The following is a 15,664-nucleotide window of genomic DNA, read 5'->3' as shown; positions in this document are numbered from 1 at the left end:
AAATTTTATCTGAGAAAGAATCCTAGGGAAGGAGGAGAAGGAGAAAAAAATGGCCTTTTCTTTTTCACCTAAACATGTCTGAGATCAAGATCTGTGTCCACTATTCTTCCTCCAGGAAACATACGTTTAGTACTTGCAAACCTGTACTTCTGTACCTGTGTTTTTCCTCCCTAATGAGTTTGTCTTAACTGCTTTAAAAAATTCTTACAATAATCAAGGTCTCTGAAAAATATATTTTTTTCTATATACCAGAGCTTTCTCTATATTATGGCTTCTTATATGCCATGCAGAAATCTCACTATGAATTTATAATCTGCAATATTAAAAATGTCCCTTTGTGGCTGTTGAACATGGGAAAGTGTAGATACTCAAAATTCATATTGGGGAAAACCTGGGGTTTTTAGTGAAGACAGAGAACATGTAATGTTGTGGTTTCATCTGTGTTCTTTATTATGTCTATGCAGTACAAGATTAAGAAAACACTCATTGAAGCAGTATGGTATTTATTACCCAGAAAATTCTAAAAAAATTGTTAGGAGATACCTGCTCTCTCAGTGCTGAAGAAATACTATTTAAAATGACTACTAAAAGTTACAGAACATGGGAGATATCTCTATCTTGAACTTTCCATAAAACTAATGTTTCCTTATGGTTAAATTCAGACTATAATTTACCTTTCGGAGGGGGGGCAATATCTCAGCAGTAATACTGTGTCCTTCTGGGTACATCAGGACATTTAAAAAATGTGTTCTAGTGTAGTTGATGTTAATAAATCACTTGGTTGATAAGCTCTCTGACACATTTTTTTACTATGGAATTAATCATTTTCCTCTTCATCATTAAGTATCTTTATGCAGCTGATGTGAATAAACCAAAACATTTAATCTGACAGCTGCCCTTCTTTCTTAGGTTTCCTTTGCATTTGTCTGTTTTTGGAAAATGAAGGCTCTTATCTTTGTTTACAAACCAGAAAAACAGAAAAACACAGGCTCATTCTATTACTGGATGTTTTAAAAAATAGTCTTTTTGGGCCAAAAACATTGGCATACTGATGAGCTTATTAGAAATTCAGCAACTCAGACTTTATCCCAGATCTTCTGAAAAAAAAAAAAAAATTGCATTAACAGGATCTCTAGCTTATTGCACACATTAAAATTTGAGTCATACCTTCTAACTCAACATGTCTATTCCATCTGAATAATATACAAAACTATGTCTTTTCCATCTGAAAAATACACACGATGAATTTTTTTTTTTTTTTTTTTTTGAGATGGAGTTTCACTCTTGTTGCCCAAGCTAGAGTGCAATGAATCTTGGCTCACTGCAGCCTCTGCCTCCTGGGTTCAAGCAATTCTCCTGCCTCAGCCTCCCGAGTAGCTAGGATTACAGCCATGTGCCACCATGCATGGCTAATTTTGTGTTTTTAGTAGAGACGGGGTTTCACCATGTTGGTCAGGCTGGTCTCGAACTCCCAACCTCAGGTGATCTGCCCACCTCAGCCTCCCAAAGTGCTGGGATTACAGGCATGAGCCACCATGCCTGGCACACAATTCTGTATGATGTAAATATAGCACTCAAAATTGTACACGTTAGTGTTTTTGCCCTCAATTTTATTCTTTATTATCTAGAAAAATATTACATATACACAGATGTTATGGATCTTATACCACTTTCTTTTCTCAGAGTTAGAGAATACATTAGTGAACGTTTCTGTGTTGAAAACTATTTTATTGAATAATTTCAGTCATTCATATAAGTCAGAACCAGCTCTCTCTACTCTCTCCATTTTACCTTGAGTCAAATTAAAAATTCTGCCCATGACCAATTGGTAAATATATGTGTTTGTGTGTGTTTTCCAGGGAGCATTGACATTTAGGGATGTGGCCATAGAATTCTCTCTGGAGGAGTGGCAATGCCTGGACTCTACACAGCAGAATTTATATAGGAATGTGATGTTAGAGAACTACAGAAACCTGGTCTTCCTGGGTGAGAATAACTTTAATACGCAATTCCTAGTATATACTACAGGTTTCATTTTGCTGCAGACCTTATTGGACTGAACAAAGGAGGATGAATGTGAGAATACAGACAAAGACAAAAGAGTATATTTGGAGGAAGGGGTCGTGGACTCCTTGCTTCTGGTGAACAAGGGTCCTGAGCTTCTATAGCCCTTTGTATTTATTGAGTAAAGGAGATAGGGAGAAGGGGGAGGTTGTGGTGAGCTGCTTGACTGAATGCAGGCCTGCATGACTGTATTCTTTGAACAGTACTCTCCAGATGTTCCAGTAGATAACTCCAAGGAGCATGGCACCAGGGAGTGACTGTCCTCAGTATACCTTCTGGTGGCAGGAGCAGAAGCAAGTTTGCCCACATTCTACACTCATGATAAACAGTTTGCTGTTTGATCATATAGCCTCCAGTGGAATGCTGAGTTGGTCACAACACTCAGGCATTCAGCTCCCAACATTTCCCCCTTCCTGTTTATGCATTAATCAAATAAACGTAAGGCCAGGTTGGGCAGCTCTCATTTTGTGATTGGTCCGTCGGATTTTACAGACTATGAACAGAAAACAGACAGAACAGCATTACTCCAAAAACTACATATGAGATGTTTGTGTGGTGCTTTAGATAGGTCCAAGGATTGAGGCTCTCCAGGCCTTGCTGGAATTCGGTCCAGTCTTCTAAAGAAGGCTGAAACTCTTGAGTTTGCTTATTTAAATCAAGAATTTTGTTTTGTAATTCACCAATATCAAAGGTGATGTTGGGTGTGAAAGCTCCCTGCAAATGGGCTTTCACAAGGTCCCATGGATACTCGCTTTGGTTATATTTTACGTTGGTTACACATATATGAGTGTGATTTAAATGATAGCACAATTGCTCTTTCAATTGTAAGTTTTGTAATTGTTCTCCTAACCATAGAACCATGGATTTCAACATTGCCACTTGTTTATAACTCAGTGTTAATTTTATTCTTTAGTAGCCATGCTTGGTTGGCTGTATGCATCTGCATCCAGTTCTCCACATACTGAGCTGTTGAATAGAACTATGCAAAGCTACAGAGGACATCACAATAGAAGTTATTAGTGTGACCAAGGAAACAATAGCAAAAATTATCATGCCTAAGGGTCTGCGGACACGATAAGCAAGTTGAGTTAGAAGAAGTTTCACAAAGTGCAAAGCAGGGGTGGCAGCCCAAGGCTTGGACAGATTATTAGAAATCCATAGCCCAGGGATGCGACCCAAAATGTGCCAAGACGGGGGCTAATCCTTACTGGGTATTACTGACACATCGGCTCCTGTTTCCATAAGCCCATAAAATTTCTTTCCTTTAGTTTGTACTACACAGGTGAGTCTATTAGAGGCTATGAGTTGTGATGGATAGATTTCTCATGTAGTTGTGCTCCCAAACCCTTTATTTCCTCATTTCTCCTTTTGTGGAAAAGGGTGTAATTTGCAGGGCATAAGCAATAATTGCACTATATATTCCCCTGGTTCAAAAACCCAAAGATCTTGTGACATTAAAACTACTTGGATTTCTCCTTTATAATCGGAGTCAACTACTCCTGGGATTACAATGATGCCTTGCAAGTTAAGGCAGCTTTTGCCTAAAATTAGTCCTATGTATCCTGCTGGTATAGGTCCCCAAATGACAGTGGGTACTTTGGTAGGTTTGTCTCCTATAACTAATGTAATTCTTTCTCTGACTGGGAGATCTAATCGTGCACTTCCTGGTGTTCCTGGGGAGAGGGAATCAATGTTTCTCCTGGGACCAACCCTTGAAGTGGGGTTGTGGCCTGAACTGGGAATGCCGTCATTGTTTGAGGGGACTGGGTCCAGGGCCCCTTCTTGTTTCCTAGCGGGGGTGTTATTATGATGAAATTTTGAGCGGCACTGATTCGCCCAATGATGTCCATTGTTACAGCCCAGTGATTCCCTTTGTTACAGCGAGGACAGAATCCTGGTGTTTTTTCTGCTCAGGGTGGGGAGCACCGCATTGTAAGGTCCTTTCTGTCCTGAGATCTGGTGGCATTCCTTTTTGAAATGTCCAGTTTTTCCACAGTTGTAACATTTTCCCACTTTAGGGTTTGACCCTTGGCTCCTTTTAGATCTGTCAACTACTAAACTAGCCATTGCTTGTGCTAACATTGTAGAACAATGAAATTCAGTTCCTGCATTCTGACAAGCTTTAAGGTAATTCCCCAAGCTTTTTGTGGATCTCACAGGAGCCATTGCACACTTGCAATCTGCATTTACATTTTCATAGGTTAGAATTATGGTAAGCATTTCTGCAGCAGGGGCATTAGGGATCTAATGCCACACTGCCTCTTGCAGCCATGTGATATATTGTGCATAGGGCTCTCATGATCCCTGCATGACATGTAGAAAGACTGCACTGGAACTCCCTCTTCAGGAATTGTGCTCCAAGCATGCTTGGCGGCTAAGGCAGACCAGTGGTAAGCAGCATCTGGGAATGTTAATTATTGTACCAGATCTGAAAATGGGCCATTGCCTGTCATCATTTTCTCTCTAATGTTTCCTTGACCAGCAGTGTGATTCTACCTAGCCTGATCTGCACACATTTCTTGCCAGTTTAAGCTCCATATCAGGTAGGCACTGGCGGATAAGCAAGTGCAACCCAAATGTTTTATATCAAAGAGTGGGAGGTGCATGGCTCTGAACACCAATTCTAACAGCCCTATAGTGAATGGGCTTTGCACTCCATTATTAACCACACTAGCTTTTAATTCTTTCAGTAATTTAAACTGTACAGGAGTGTGCTCATGTAAAAGATGTTGCAGATTGTTTGGATCAGGCCTCACAGTAATAGGAAAAGCACAAGGTCCTAAAGGTTCCCTAGCCACAGCATCAGCATGCAAAATTTTTTGTATGGGAGTTTCTACTTCTGTTATTGGAGCGGGTAGCAGAGGCCAATTCTCCTCTCCTTTTTCCTGCTTAGCAAATGGACAATTCTCCCCTTTCTCCTGCTCATTATTTTCAATAGGCGCTGTTGGAGGAAGAAATTATCTTTTTAATTCTTGGGACTCAAAACCTGACTCCTGTTGTCTGACAGAATAAGAAGGAGACAGCGGCAGTAGGACCGTGCAAAACCAAACCCCAAGCAGAAAAAACAAGAAGGGTCTACTTTAAGACCTTTTTGACGAACCCATTTCAATCCATCTCCTACTCTGTTCCAGTTTTCCACAGTGAGAGTACTTGCCTGCAGAAACCATGGGTTATGCGCAATAACCTCCTGAAGAAGCTTAATGTTTGTGAATTAACTTGAGCTCCAGACTGTTTCAACAGAACTTTAAGCAACTGCACATAACGTTTTTCTTCAACAGACATGTTATAATTTAGTATTTTGGGATAAATGTATTAGAATATTCTATTACATCCTCTTTACTGAGCACATTACTAAGTTGGTAATTGGAGAATATGAGCAAGATGGATGTTGTTCATTTTTAATAAAACAGGTATTGCTGCCTTTAAGCCAGACCTGATCATTTTTCTGGAGCAAGGAAAAGAGCCCTGGAATATGAAGAGACATGATATGGTGGAAGAACCCCCAGGTAGGTGAGAGTGAATACAGACAACATGAATGAGAAGTCCAAAGTCAATGAGGAAACCAGTCCTTAAAGTCATTTGGGAAGCTGTGTTCCAAAAGTAGTTGTTTCTAGAAAGCTAATTTTTATTTTTATTTTTTAATTTTCTCTCACACAGGGGCATCTTCTATCTTATGCTTTTAAAATTTCTAAGAATTCTTCTTTCCCTTAAGTAATTTTCCTTCAAGTTTACAGTGATAGCCAAAGTACTGTTCATGGCATACAAGAGAGTGCAATCTGACTTTTTTTTGTTTGTTTTTGTGGACACATAGATATCCGCGTAATTTTAAGGTACTCCATGTTAAACTATCTTTTAAGTTCTCTTTTTCCATCATCTCTGAAGTGTGTGAGAGTAGTGGTTTCTGTATCATTGGGGTTTTTTTGGTTCATTTTTCTGCACATTTCATTCTGTTTTTATTACTATAGTCTTGAAATATAGTTTGAAATTATAAAGTATAATATCCTTCTGCTTTTTTATTTTTCCTCAAGATTGCTTTGGCTATTCACAGTTTCTTGTAGCTTCATGTAAATTTTATGATTGTACTTTTCATTACTGTGAAAGAAAAACACTGGAATATTGACAGAGTTTACTGAATCTAGAGATCACTTTGGGTAATATGGTATTTTAACATTTATTTGAATCTATAGACATAAAATATATTTAAATTTATTTGTGTTCTCTCATTTTTCATTGATAAATCCTTGAAAAGTTTTTCAGCTCCTCAATTAAATTTGTTCTCAGATATTTATTATTTTAGTGCTATTGTAAATAAGATGGTTTTCTTTCTCTATTTTATCAGATAGTTTAAGTGTATGGAATCATAACTTATACTTGTATGTTAATTTTATATTTTGCTAATTTGCTGAGTGTATTTATTAGTTTGAAAAGATTTTAATGTACTGTTTATGGTTTTTTATAGAGAACATTGCATGATCTACAAACAGCAATGTTTTACTTATTTGCCTTCAATTTCAGTGACTTAAAAATTTTTTTGACTAATTTTTCTTCCACATACTTCAAGTGCTGTGTTAAGATAGAAGCATTGACAGTGGCACAATATGCTTTTGCGTTGGTGTCTGAATTTGAAGGAGTAAACACCTCTTAAAATTTTTATAAACTGGTTTCAGAGGGTAAAAATCTTCTTTTTTGGGGCCCCCAGGGTGATAGAATGCCCTCTGGGTTTGTAGTAGAGTGGGGTTGTAGCTTGGTCACAAGGCTGCTGGCTCTGCACTAGGGTTGGCTTATTACAAGGGGCTTGGGCAGTTGTAATTCCCATTTTATTTTTGGACAGAGTAAATATCCTTCAGGACGTTGCTCAGTAGGGTAGACGCTAGGGCAGGTTTCTACAGTCAAGTCTGCATATGGTGGGCTTTATATTAGGATGTGGATTAGTATGGCTTTCATTGAGTACCAGAGAGGATTTCTGAGGTCACTGTGGGATTCTATGTAGGCAGAACTGGCCATGAACTGTGGCTTAGGAAGCTGGAACTGAGTCATGGAACTGCTATTGGGACGACAGTAAGGACCAAGGTCTGCAGGCCTGCCAGCATGGCTCTAAATGGGTATCAGTCTCCAAGCCTCTGGAAGACCAAGACCTCTCACAGACTGTGGCTGGGAGGAATTTGGGATGGTTACAGAGTAAGTTCAAAATTCTCTGTGGGACCAAGTAGGGTGGGACATTTTCTGGTCTGTAGTCAAGAGCAGGGGTCCTGTAGTTTGCCACCTGAATGAAAGCTTGCCTTCTGAAAAGGGTGCTCCTCAATCTTGGGCTTTAGCAAAGTTTCACAATTCCCTCACTGGATCTCAAAGCTCTCTTAAAGGCACTTATTTTTGAGATAAGGTCTCACTACATAACACAGGTTGGTCTTAAAGTTTTGGCCTGCAGCAATTCTCCAACCTTTCTATACCATGTAGCTGTCATTACAGATGTTAACCATGATGTCTGGTTCTCTCATTAAGACATTTTTGTCGTGGATGACTGACAGACTTTCTTGCTGTTGGGGGTTAAGCAAATAGGGGACCTTTTTCTTTTTATCTGTTTCTAAGAGTGTAATTGCTTTATATCTATCTATCTCATAGAATCTTTGTCTTTTTGTGGCTGACTCATTTCATTTTGCATAATGTTATCAAGATTTATCTTTATAATTGCTTTATAATTTCTGCTTTTGAAAACTGAGTGATATTCCAGTATTTTTATATTTCAAATTATATTTACTGAATGATTTGGTAACAAATTTGCATTGCCTTTACTTATTAGTTTACGGTAATAATTATTGCTATGTAAATGACTCCTCATATGACCATATATCTTAAAGTGTGTATATATATATATATATATATATATATGTTGCATTCTATTTTATTAGTCTAATTTTTCATCCTTATACTTAACCAGATTGTTTTAATTCTGTAGCTTGGAATGTCTTTTGAAATCAGGAACTGTAATGCCTGCAACATTGCTTTATTATTATTATTTTTTTAAGATTGTTGGGTATTGTCTTTTGAGATTCTATATACTTTTAGGGTTGCTGTTTCTATTTTTTCAAAAATGCAGTGAGAAATTTGAGGAACATTTCATTAACTGTGTAGATTACATTGAGCAGGATGAACATCTTTACAGTATTAAGTATTACAACCTTTGCATAAGAGCGTGCTCGAGTGTTTTGTTAAATTCCTGTATATTTGAGAAGACGCTGTGTTTTGTTTTCTGTTCTTGTGTTAGTTTGCTGAGAATGATGGTTTCCAGCTTCATCCATGTCCCTGCAAAGGATGTGAATTCATTTTTTTTATGGCTGCATAGTATTCCATGGTGTATATGTACCACATTTTCTTTATCCAGTATATTACTGATGGGCATTTGGCTTGGTTCCAAATCTTTGCTATTGTGAATAGTGCTGCAGTAAACATACATGTGCATGTGTCTTTATAGTAGAATGATTTATAAACTTTTGATTATATACCCAGTAATGGGATTACTGGGTCAAATGGTATTTCTAGTTCTAGATCCTTGAGGAATCGCCACATTGTCTTCCACAATGGCTGAACTAATTTACACTCCACTCAGCAGTGTAAAAGCTTTTCTACTTCTCCACATCTTTGCAGCATCTGTTGTTTCCTGGCTTCTTAATGATCTCCATTCTAACTGGTGTGAGATGGTATCTCATTTTGGTTTTGACTTACATTTCTCTAATGACCAGTAATGATGTGCTTTTTTTCATGTGTCTGTTCGCTGCATAAATGTCTTCTTTTGAGAAGTGTCTGTTCATATCCTTTGCCCAATTTTTGATGGGGTTGTTTGTTTTTTTTCTTGTAAATTTGTTTAAGTTCTTTGTAGATCCTGGATATTAGCCCTTTGTCAGATGGATAGATTGCAAAATTTTTCTCCCATTCTGCAGGTTGCCTGTTCACTCTGATGATAGTTTCTTTTGCTGTGTAGAAGCTCTTTAGTTAAATTAGGTCCCTTTTGTCAATTTTGGCTTTCATTGCCATTGCTTTTGCTGTTTTAGTCATGAAGTCTTTGCCCATGCTTGTGTCCTGAGTAGTATTCTCTAGGTTTTCTTCTAGGATTTTTATGGTTTGGGGTATTACATCATCTTTAAATCTTTTACATCTTTAAATCAATTTGAGTTAATTTTTGTATAAGGTGTAAGGAAGGGGTCCAGTTTCATTTTTCTGCATATGGCTAGCAAGTTTTTTCAACATCATTTATTAAATAGGGAATCCTTTCCCCATTTCTTGTTTTTCTCAGGTTTGTCAAAGATCAGATGGTTGTAGATGTGTGAGGTTATTTCTGAGGGCTCTGTTCTGTTTCAGTTGTCTATATATCTGTTTGGATACCAGTACCATACTGTTTTGGTTACTGTAGCCTTGTAGTATAATTTGAAGTCAGGTATCATGATGCCTCCAGCTTTGTTCTTTTTGCTTAGGATTGTCTTGGCCATGTGAGATTTTTTTTTGGTTCCATGTGAAATTTAAAGTAGTTTTTTCTAATTCTGTGAAGAAAGTAAATGGTAGCTTGATGGGAATGGCATTGAATCTGTAAATTACTTTGGGCAGTATGGCCATTTTCATGATATTGATTGTTCCTATGCATGAGCGTGGAATGTTCTTCCATTTGTTTGTGTCCTCTCTTATTTTCTTGAGCTGTGGTTTGTAGTTCTCCTTGAAGAGTTCCTTCACATCCCTTGTAAGTTGTATTCCTAGGTATTTTATTCTCTTTGTAGCAATTGTAAATGGGAGTTCACTCATGATTTGGCTCTCTATTATTGGTGTATAAGAATGCTTGTGATTTTTTCACATTGATTTTCTATCCTGAGACTTTGCTGAAGTTGCTTATCAGCTTAGGTAGATTTTGGGCTGAGACAATGGGGTTTTCTAAATATACAAACATGTCATCTGCAAATAGAGACTATTTGACTTCCTCTTTTCCTATTTGAATATCATTTATTTCTTTTTCTTGCCTGATTGCCCTCACCAGAACTTCCAATACTATGTTGAATAGGAGTGGTGAGAGAGGGCATCCTTGTCTTGTGCCGGTTTTCAAAGGGAATGCTTACAGTTTTGCCCATTCAGTATGATATTGTCTGTGGGTTTGTCATAAATACATCTTATTATTTTGAGATATGTTCCATCTCTACCTAGTTTAGTGAGAGTTTTTAGCACGAAAGGTGTTGAATTTTGTCGAAAGCCTTTCCTGCATCTATTGAGATAATCATGTGGTTTTTGTCATTGGTTCTGTTTATGTGATAGATTACATTTATTGATTTGTGTATGTTGAACAAACCTTGCATTCCAGGGATGAAGCCAACTTGATCTTGGTGGATAAGCTTTTTGATGTGCTGCTGGATTCGGTTTACCAGTATTTTATTGAGGAGTTTTGCATCAATGTTCATCAGGGATATTGGCCTGAAATTTTCTTTTTTTGTTGTGTCTCTGCCAGGCTTTGGTATCAGGATGATGCTGGCCTCATAAAATGAGTTATGGAAGAGTCCCTCTTTTTCTATTGGGAATACTTTCAGAAAGAATCGGCTCTTCTTTGTACCTCTGGTACAAAGGCTGTGAATCCATCAGATTCTGGACATTTTTGGTTGGTAGGCCCATAAGTACCGCCTCAATTTCAGAACTTGTTATTGGTCTATGCAGGGATTTGACTTCTTCCTGATTTAGACTTGGGAGGGTGTATGTGTCCTGGGATTTATTCATTTCTTCTAGATTTTCTAGTTTATTTGCATAGAGACGTTTATAGTATTCTCTCATGGTAGTTTGTATTTCTGTGGAATCAGTGGCGGTGTCCCCTTTATTATTTTTGATTGCATCTATTTGATTCTTCTCTCCTTTATTCCTTTTTAGACTGGCTAGCAGTCTATCTATTTTGTTGATTTTTTGAAAAAAAAATAGCTCCTGGATTCATTGATTTTTTTTGAAGGGTTTTTTGTGTCTATCTCCTTCAGTTCTGCTCTGTTCTTAGTTATTTCTTGTATTCTGCTAGGGTTTGAATTTGTTTGTTCTTCTCTAGTTCTTTTAATTGTGATTTTAAGTTGTCAATTTTAGATCTTTCCTGCTTTCTCTTGTGGGCATTTAGTGCTACAAATTTTGTAGACACTGCTGCTTTGTCTGTGTCCCAGAGATTCTGGTATGTTTTGTCTTTGTTCTCATTGGTTTCAAAGAACTTTTTTATTTCTGCCTTCATTTAATTATTTACCCTGTAGTCATTCAGGAGCAGGTTGTTCATTTTCCATGTAATTGTATGGTTTTGAGTGAGTTTCTCAATCCTGAGTTCTAATTTGATTGCACTGTGCTCTGAGAGACTGTTATTATTTCTGTTTTTTTACTTTTGCTGAGGATTGTTTTACTTCCAATTATGTGGTTAATTTTAGAATAAGTGTGATGTGATGCTGAGAAGAATGTATATTCTGTTGATTTGGGGTAGAGCCCTGTAGATGTCTATTAGGTCTGCTTGAGTTCAAGTCCCGAACATCCTTGTTAGTTTTTTGTCTCATTTATCTGTCTAATATTGACAGTGGGGTGTTACAGTCTCCCACTATTACAGTATGGGAATCTAAGTTTCTTTGTAGGTCTTTAAGAACTTGCTTTATGATTCTGGGTGCTCCTGTATTGGGTGCATATATATTTACGATAGTTAGCTCTTCTTGTTGCATTGATCCTTTTACCATTATGTAATGCCCATCTTTGTCTCTTTTGATCTTTGTTGGCTGAACATCTGTTTTATCAGAGAATAGAATTGCAGCCCCTGCTTTCTTTTGCTTTCCATTTGCTTGGTAAATATTCCTCCATCAATTTATTTTGAGCCTGTATGTGTCTTTGCATGTGAGATGGATCTCCTGAATACAGCACTTTGTTGGATCTTGAATCTTTATTCAATTTGCCAGTCTGTGTCTTTTAATTGGGGCGTTTAGCCTGTTTACATTTAAGGTTAATATTGTTATGTGTGAATTTGATCCTGTCATTATGATGCTAGCTGGTTATTTTGCCCATTAGTTGATGCAGTTTCTTCATAGTGTCGATGGTCTTTACAATTTGGTATGTTTTTGCAGTGGCTGGTTTACCAGTTGTTCCTTTTGATGTTCAGTGCTTCCTTTAGGAGCTCTTGTAAGGCAGGCCTGGTGGTGACAAAATCTCTCAGCATTTGCTTGTCTGTAAAGGATTTTATTTCACCTTCGCTTATGAAGCTTAGTTTGGCTGGATATGAAATTCTGGGTTGAAAATTCCTATCTTTAAGAATGTTGAATATTGGCCCCCCAGTCTTCTGACTTGTAGGGTTTCTGCAGAGAGATCCACTGTTAGTCTGATGGGCTTTGCTTTGTGGGTAACCCTACATTTCTGTGTGGCTGCCCTCAACATTTTTTCTTCATTTCAACCTTGGTGAATCTGACGATTCTCTGTCTTGGGGTTGCTATTCTCGAGGAGCATCTTTGTGGTGTTCTCTGTATTTTCTGAATTTGAATGTTGGCCTGTCTTGCTATGTTGGGGACATTCTCCTGGATGATATCCTGAAGAGTGTTTTCCTACTTGGTTCCATTCTCCCCATCACGTTCAGGTACCCCAATCAAACGAAGATTTGGTCCTTTCACATAGTCCCATATTTCTTGGAGGCTTTGTTTGTTTCTCTTTATTCTTTTTTCTCTAATCTTGTATTCTTGCTTTATTTCATTAAGTTGATCTTCAATCTCTGATATCCTTTCTTCTGCATTATCGATTCAGCTATTGATACTTATGCATGCTTCACAAAGTTCTCGTGCTGTGTTTTTCATCTCCATCAGGTCATTTATGTTCTTCTCTAAACTGATTATTCTCATTAGCAATCCTTCTAACCTTTTTTCAAGGTTCTTAGCTTCCTGGCATTGGGTTAGAACACGCTCCTTTAGCTTGGAGGAGTTTGTTGTTACCCACCTCTGAAATTTGCAAATTTGAATTTGTCAATTCGTCAAACTCATTCTCCATTCAGTTTTGTTTTTTTTTTTTTTTGCTGGTGATGAGTTGTGATCCTTTGGAGGAGAATAGGCATTCTGGTTTTTGGAATTTTCAGCCTTTTTGCACTGGTTTCTCCCCATCTTTATGGATTTATTGACTTTTGGTCTTTGATGTTGATGACCTTCGGATGGTGTCTCTGAGTAAACATCCTTTTTGTAGATGTTGCTTCTATTCCTTTCTGTTTGTTAGTTTTCCTTTTAACAGTCAGGCCCCCCTGCTGCAGATCTGCTAGACCTTGCTGGAGGTCCACTCCAGACCCTTTTTCCTGGGTATCACCAGCGGAGGCTGCAGAATAACAAAGATTGCTGCCTGTTCCTTCCTCTGGAAGCTTTGTCCCAGAGGCCACCTGCCAGATGCCAGCCAGAGCTCTCTTGTATGAGGTGTCTATCAGCTTCTACTGGGAGGTGTCTCTTAATCAGGAGACACAGGTGTCAGGGACCAACTTGAGGTGGCAGTATGACCCTTAGCAGCGCTTGAACTCCGTGCTAGTAGATGCACTGCTCTCTTCAGAGTTGTCCAGCAGGGATGTTTAAGTCTGCTGAAGCTGCGCTCCCAGCTGTCCCTTCCCCCAGGTGCTCTGTCCCAGGGAGATGGGTGTTTTTACTATATGCCCCCGACTGTGGCTGCTGCCTTTTTTTTTTTTTTTCAAAGATGCCCTGCCCAAAGAGGAGGAACCTGGAGATACAGTCTGGTCTTGCTAGCTGCGGTGGGCTCCACCCAGTTCAATCTTCTGGGTGGCTTTGTTTACACTGTGAGGGTAAAACTGCCTACTCAAGCCTCAGCAATGGCAGACACCCTTTCCCCACCAAGCTCGAGCTTCCCAGGTCAAGCTTAGACTGCTGTGCTTGCAGCCAGAATTTCAAGCCAGTGGATCCTAGTTTGCTGGGCTCCATGGTGTGGGACCCACTGAGCCAGGCCACTTGACTCCCTGGCTTCAGCCTTCTTTCCAGGGGAGTGAATGGTTCTGTCTCACTGGCCTTCTGGGCGCTATACTGGGGTATGGGGAAAAAAAAAGAAAAAACTCTTGCAGCTAGTTTGGTGTCTGCCCAAACGGCCTCCCAGTTTTGTGCTTGAAACCCAGGGCCCTGGTGTCATAGGCACCAGAGGGAATCTTCTAGTCTGTGGGTTGTGAAGACCATGGAAAAGCACAGTATCTGGGCTGGAGAGCACTGTTCTTTATGGTACAGTCCCTAAACCCTTCCTTTGGCTAGGAGAGGGAGTTCCCCAACCCCTTGCACTTCCTGGGTGAGGCAACACTGCACCCCACTTCGGCTCACCCTCCATGAGCTGCATCCACTGTTCAACCAGTCCCATTGAGATAAACCGGGTACCTCAGTTGGAAATGCAGAAACCACCCACCTTCTGTGTCAGTCTTGCTGGGAGCTGTAGATCAGAGCTGTTCCTATTTGGCCATCTTGCCAGCCTCCTCTGTTTTCATTTTTATTACCGAAAGTGTGGTAAAATAATATCCTACTATAATTATATTGATCTCCTTGTGTTTCTTCTATTCTGTCAATATTTGCTTTATATATTTGTAATCCTAATGTGAGACACACACATACACACACACATTCAGATTTTTCACAGATTCCCAGTTAATCTATTATTTTTTAATATCTTTCTTTGTCTCTTTGGAGTTTCATTGTCAAGTGCATTTTATAAAATATGAGTCTTTGACTTAAGATTTAGCTTGTGTAATATTATTTTGACCTCTTCTGCTCTCACTTGACTAATATTTGCATGAAATGTCTACTTCCATCTTGCCACTTTGAGTCTTTTTAACATTAGATTTCAACTGACTCTTGTAGAAAGGCAAGTTGGATCTTGACATTTAAAATTTTTTTGATAACCTGGGCATGGCGGCTCATGCCTATAATCCTAGCACTTTAGGTGGCCAAGGCAGGTGGATCACCCAAGGTGAGGGGTTCCAGACCAGCCTGGCCAACATTGTGAAACCTCATCTCTACTGAAAATACATAAATTAACTGGTAGTGTTGGTAGACTTTTGTAATCCCAGCTACTCGGGAGTGTGAGGCAGGAGAACTGCTTGAACCTGGGTGGCAGAGGTTATGGTGAGCTGAGATAGTGTCATTGCACTCCAGTCTGGGCAACAAGAGTAAAACTTTGTCTCAAAAGAAAAAATGTTAATAAATCTATTAAAATTCTGTTGATTTGAAAGTTAATTTTCCATATATTTAAATAATTTTCTGAAAGTAAAGGAGTTACTTTTATTTTATTACCTATTCTATTTAATTCTTGCATCTTGTCCCTCATTTTCTCTTTCTGTCTTCCTTTGTTTCTTTCTGGTTTTCGTATTGATATGTTTTCATTTTCTTATTTTTCTTTTGTGTATGTATACAGATTTTTTTGTGTGGTATCTTGGGGATTACATAAAACCTCTAAAAATAAAACAATATATTTTAATCAGGTGAAAAATTAACTGCAGTTGCATAAAAAAGTCCTCTTTATTATGTCTGCTCTTAAATTTTTCACTGATGTTGCTAAGTTTATCTATTTATGTTGTATATTCATTAACAGATGTTTATAATAATTCCTGTGCTTTTATCTC

General features: G+C 38.4%; 1 protein-coding gene across 1 annotated transcript in view; it reads left to right on the top strand.

Annotated features, from left to right (window-relative positions):
• The window catches only part of LOC100969231 (zinc finger protein 676-like), a 47,099-nt gene that overhangs the window by 17,269 nt on the left and 14,166 nt on the right, over window positions 1-15,664 (top strand). The window contains 2 exon segments of the mRNA XM_034945645.3: window positions 1,860-1,986; window positions 5,475-5,570. Coding sequence (XP_034801536.1) covers window positions 1,860-1,986; window positions 5,475-5,570 — 223 coding nt within the window.

Source organism: Pan paniscus, chromosome 20 (assembly GCF_029289425.2).
Source record: "Pan paniscus chromosome 20, NHGRI_mPanPan1-v2.0_pri, whole genome shotgun sequence".
NCBI lineage: Eukaryota > Metazoa > Chordata > Mammalia > Primates > Hominidae > Pan > Pan paniscus.
Note: the sequence above shows the minus strand (reverse complement) of the source record. Positions and strands in the feature narration are given on the sequence as shown.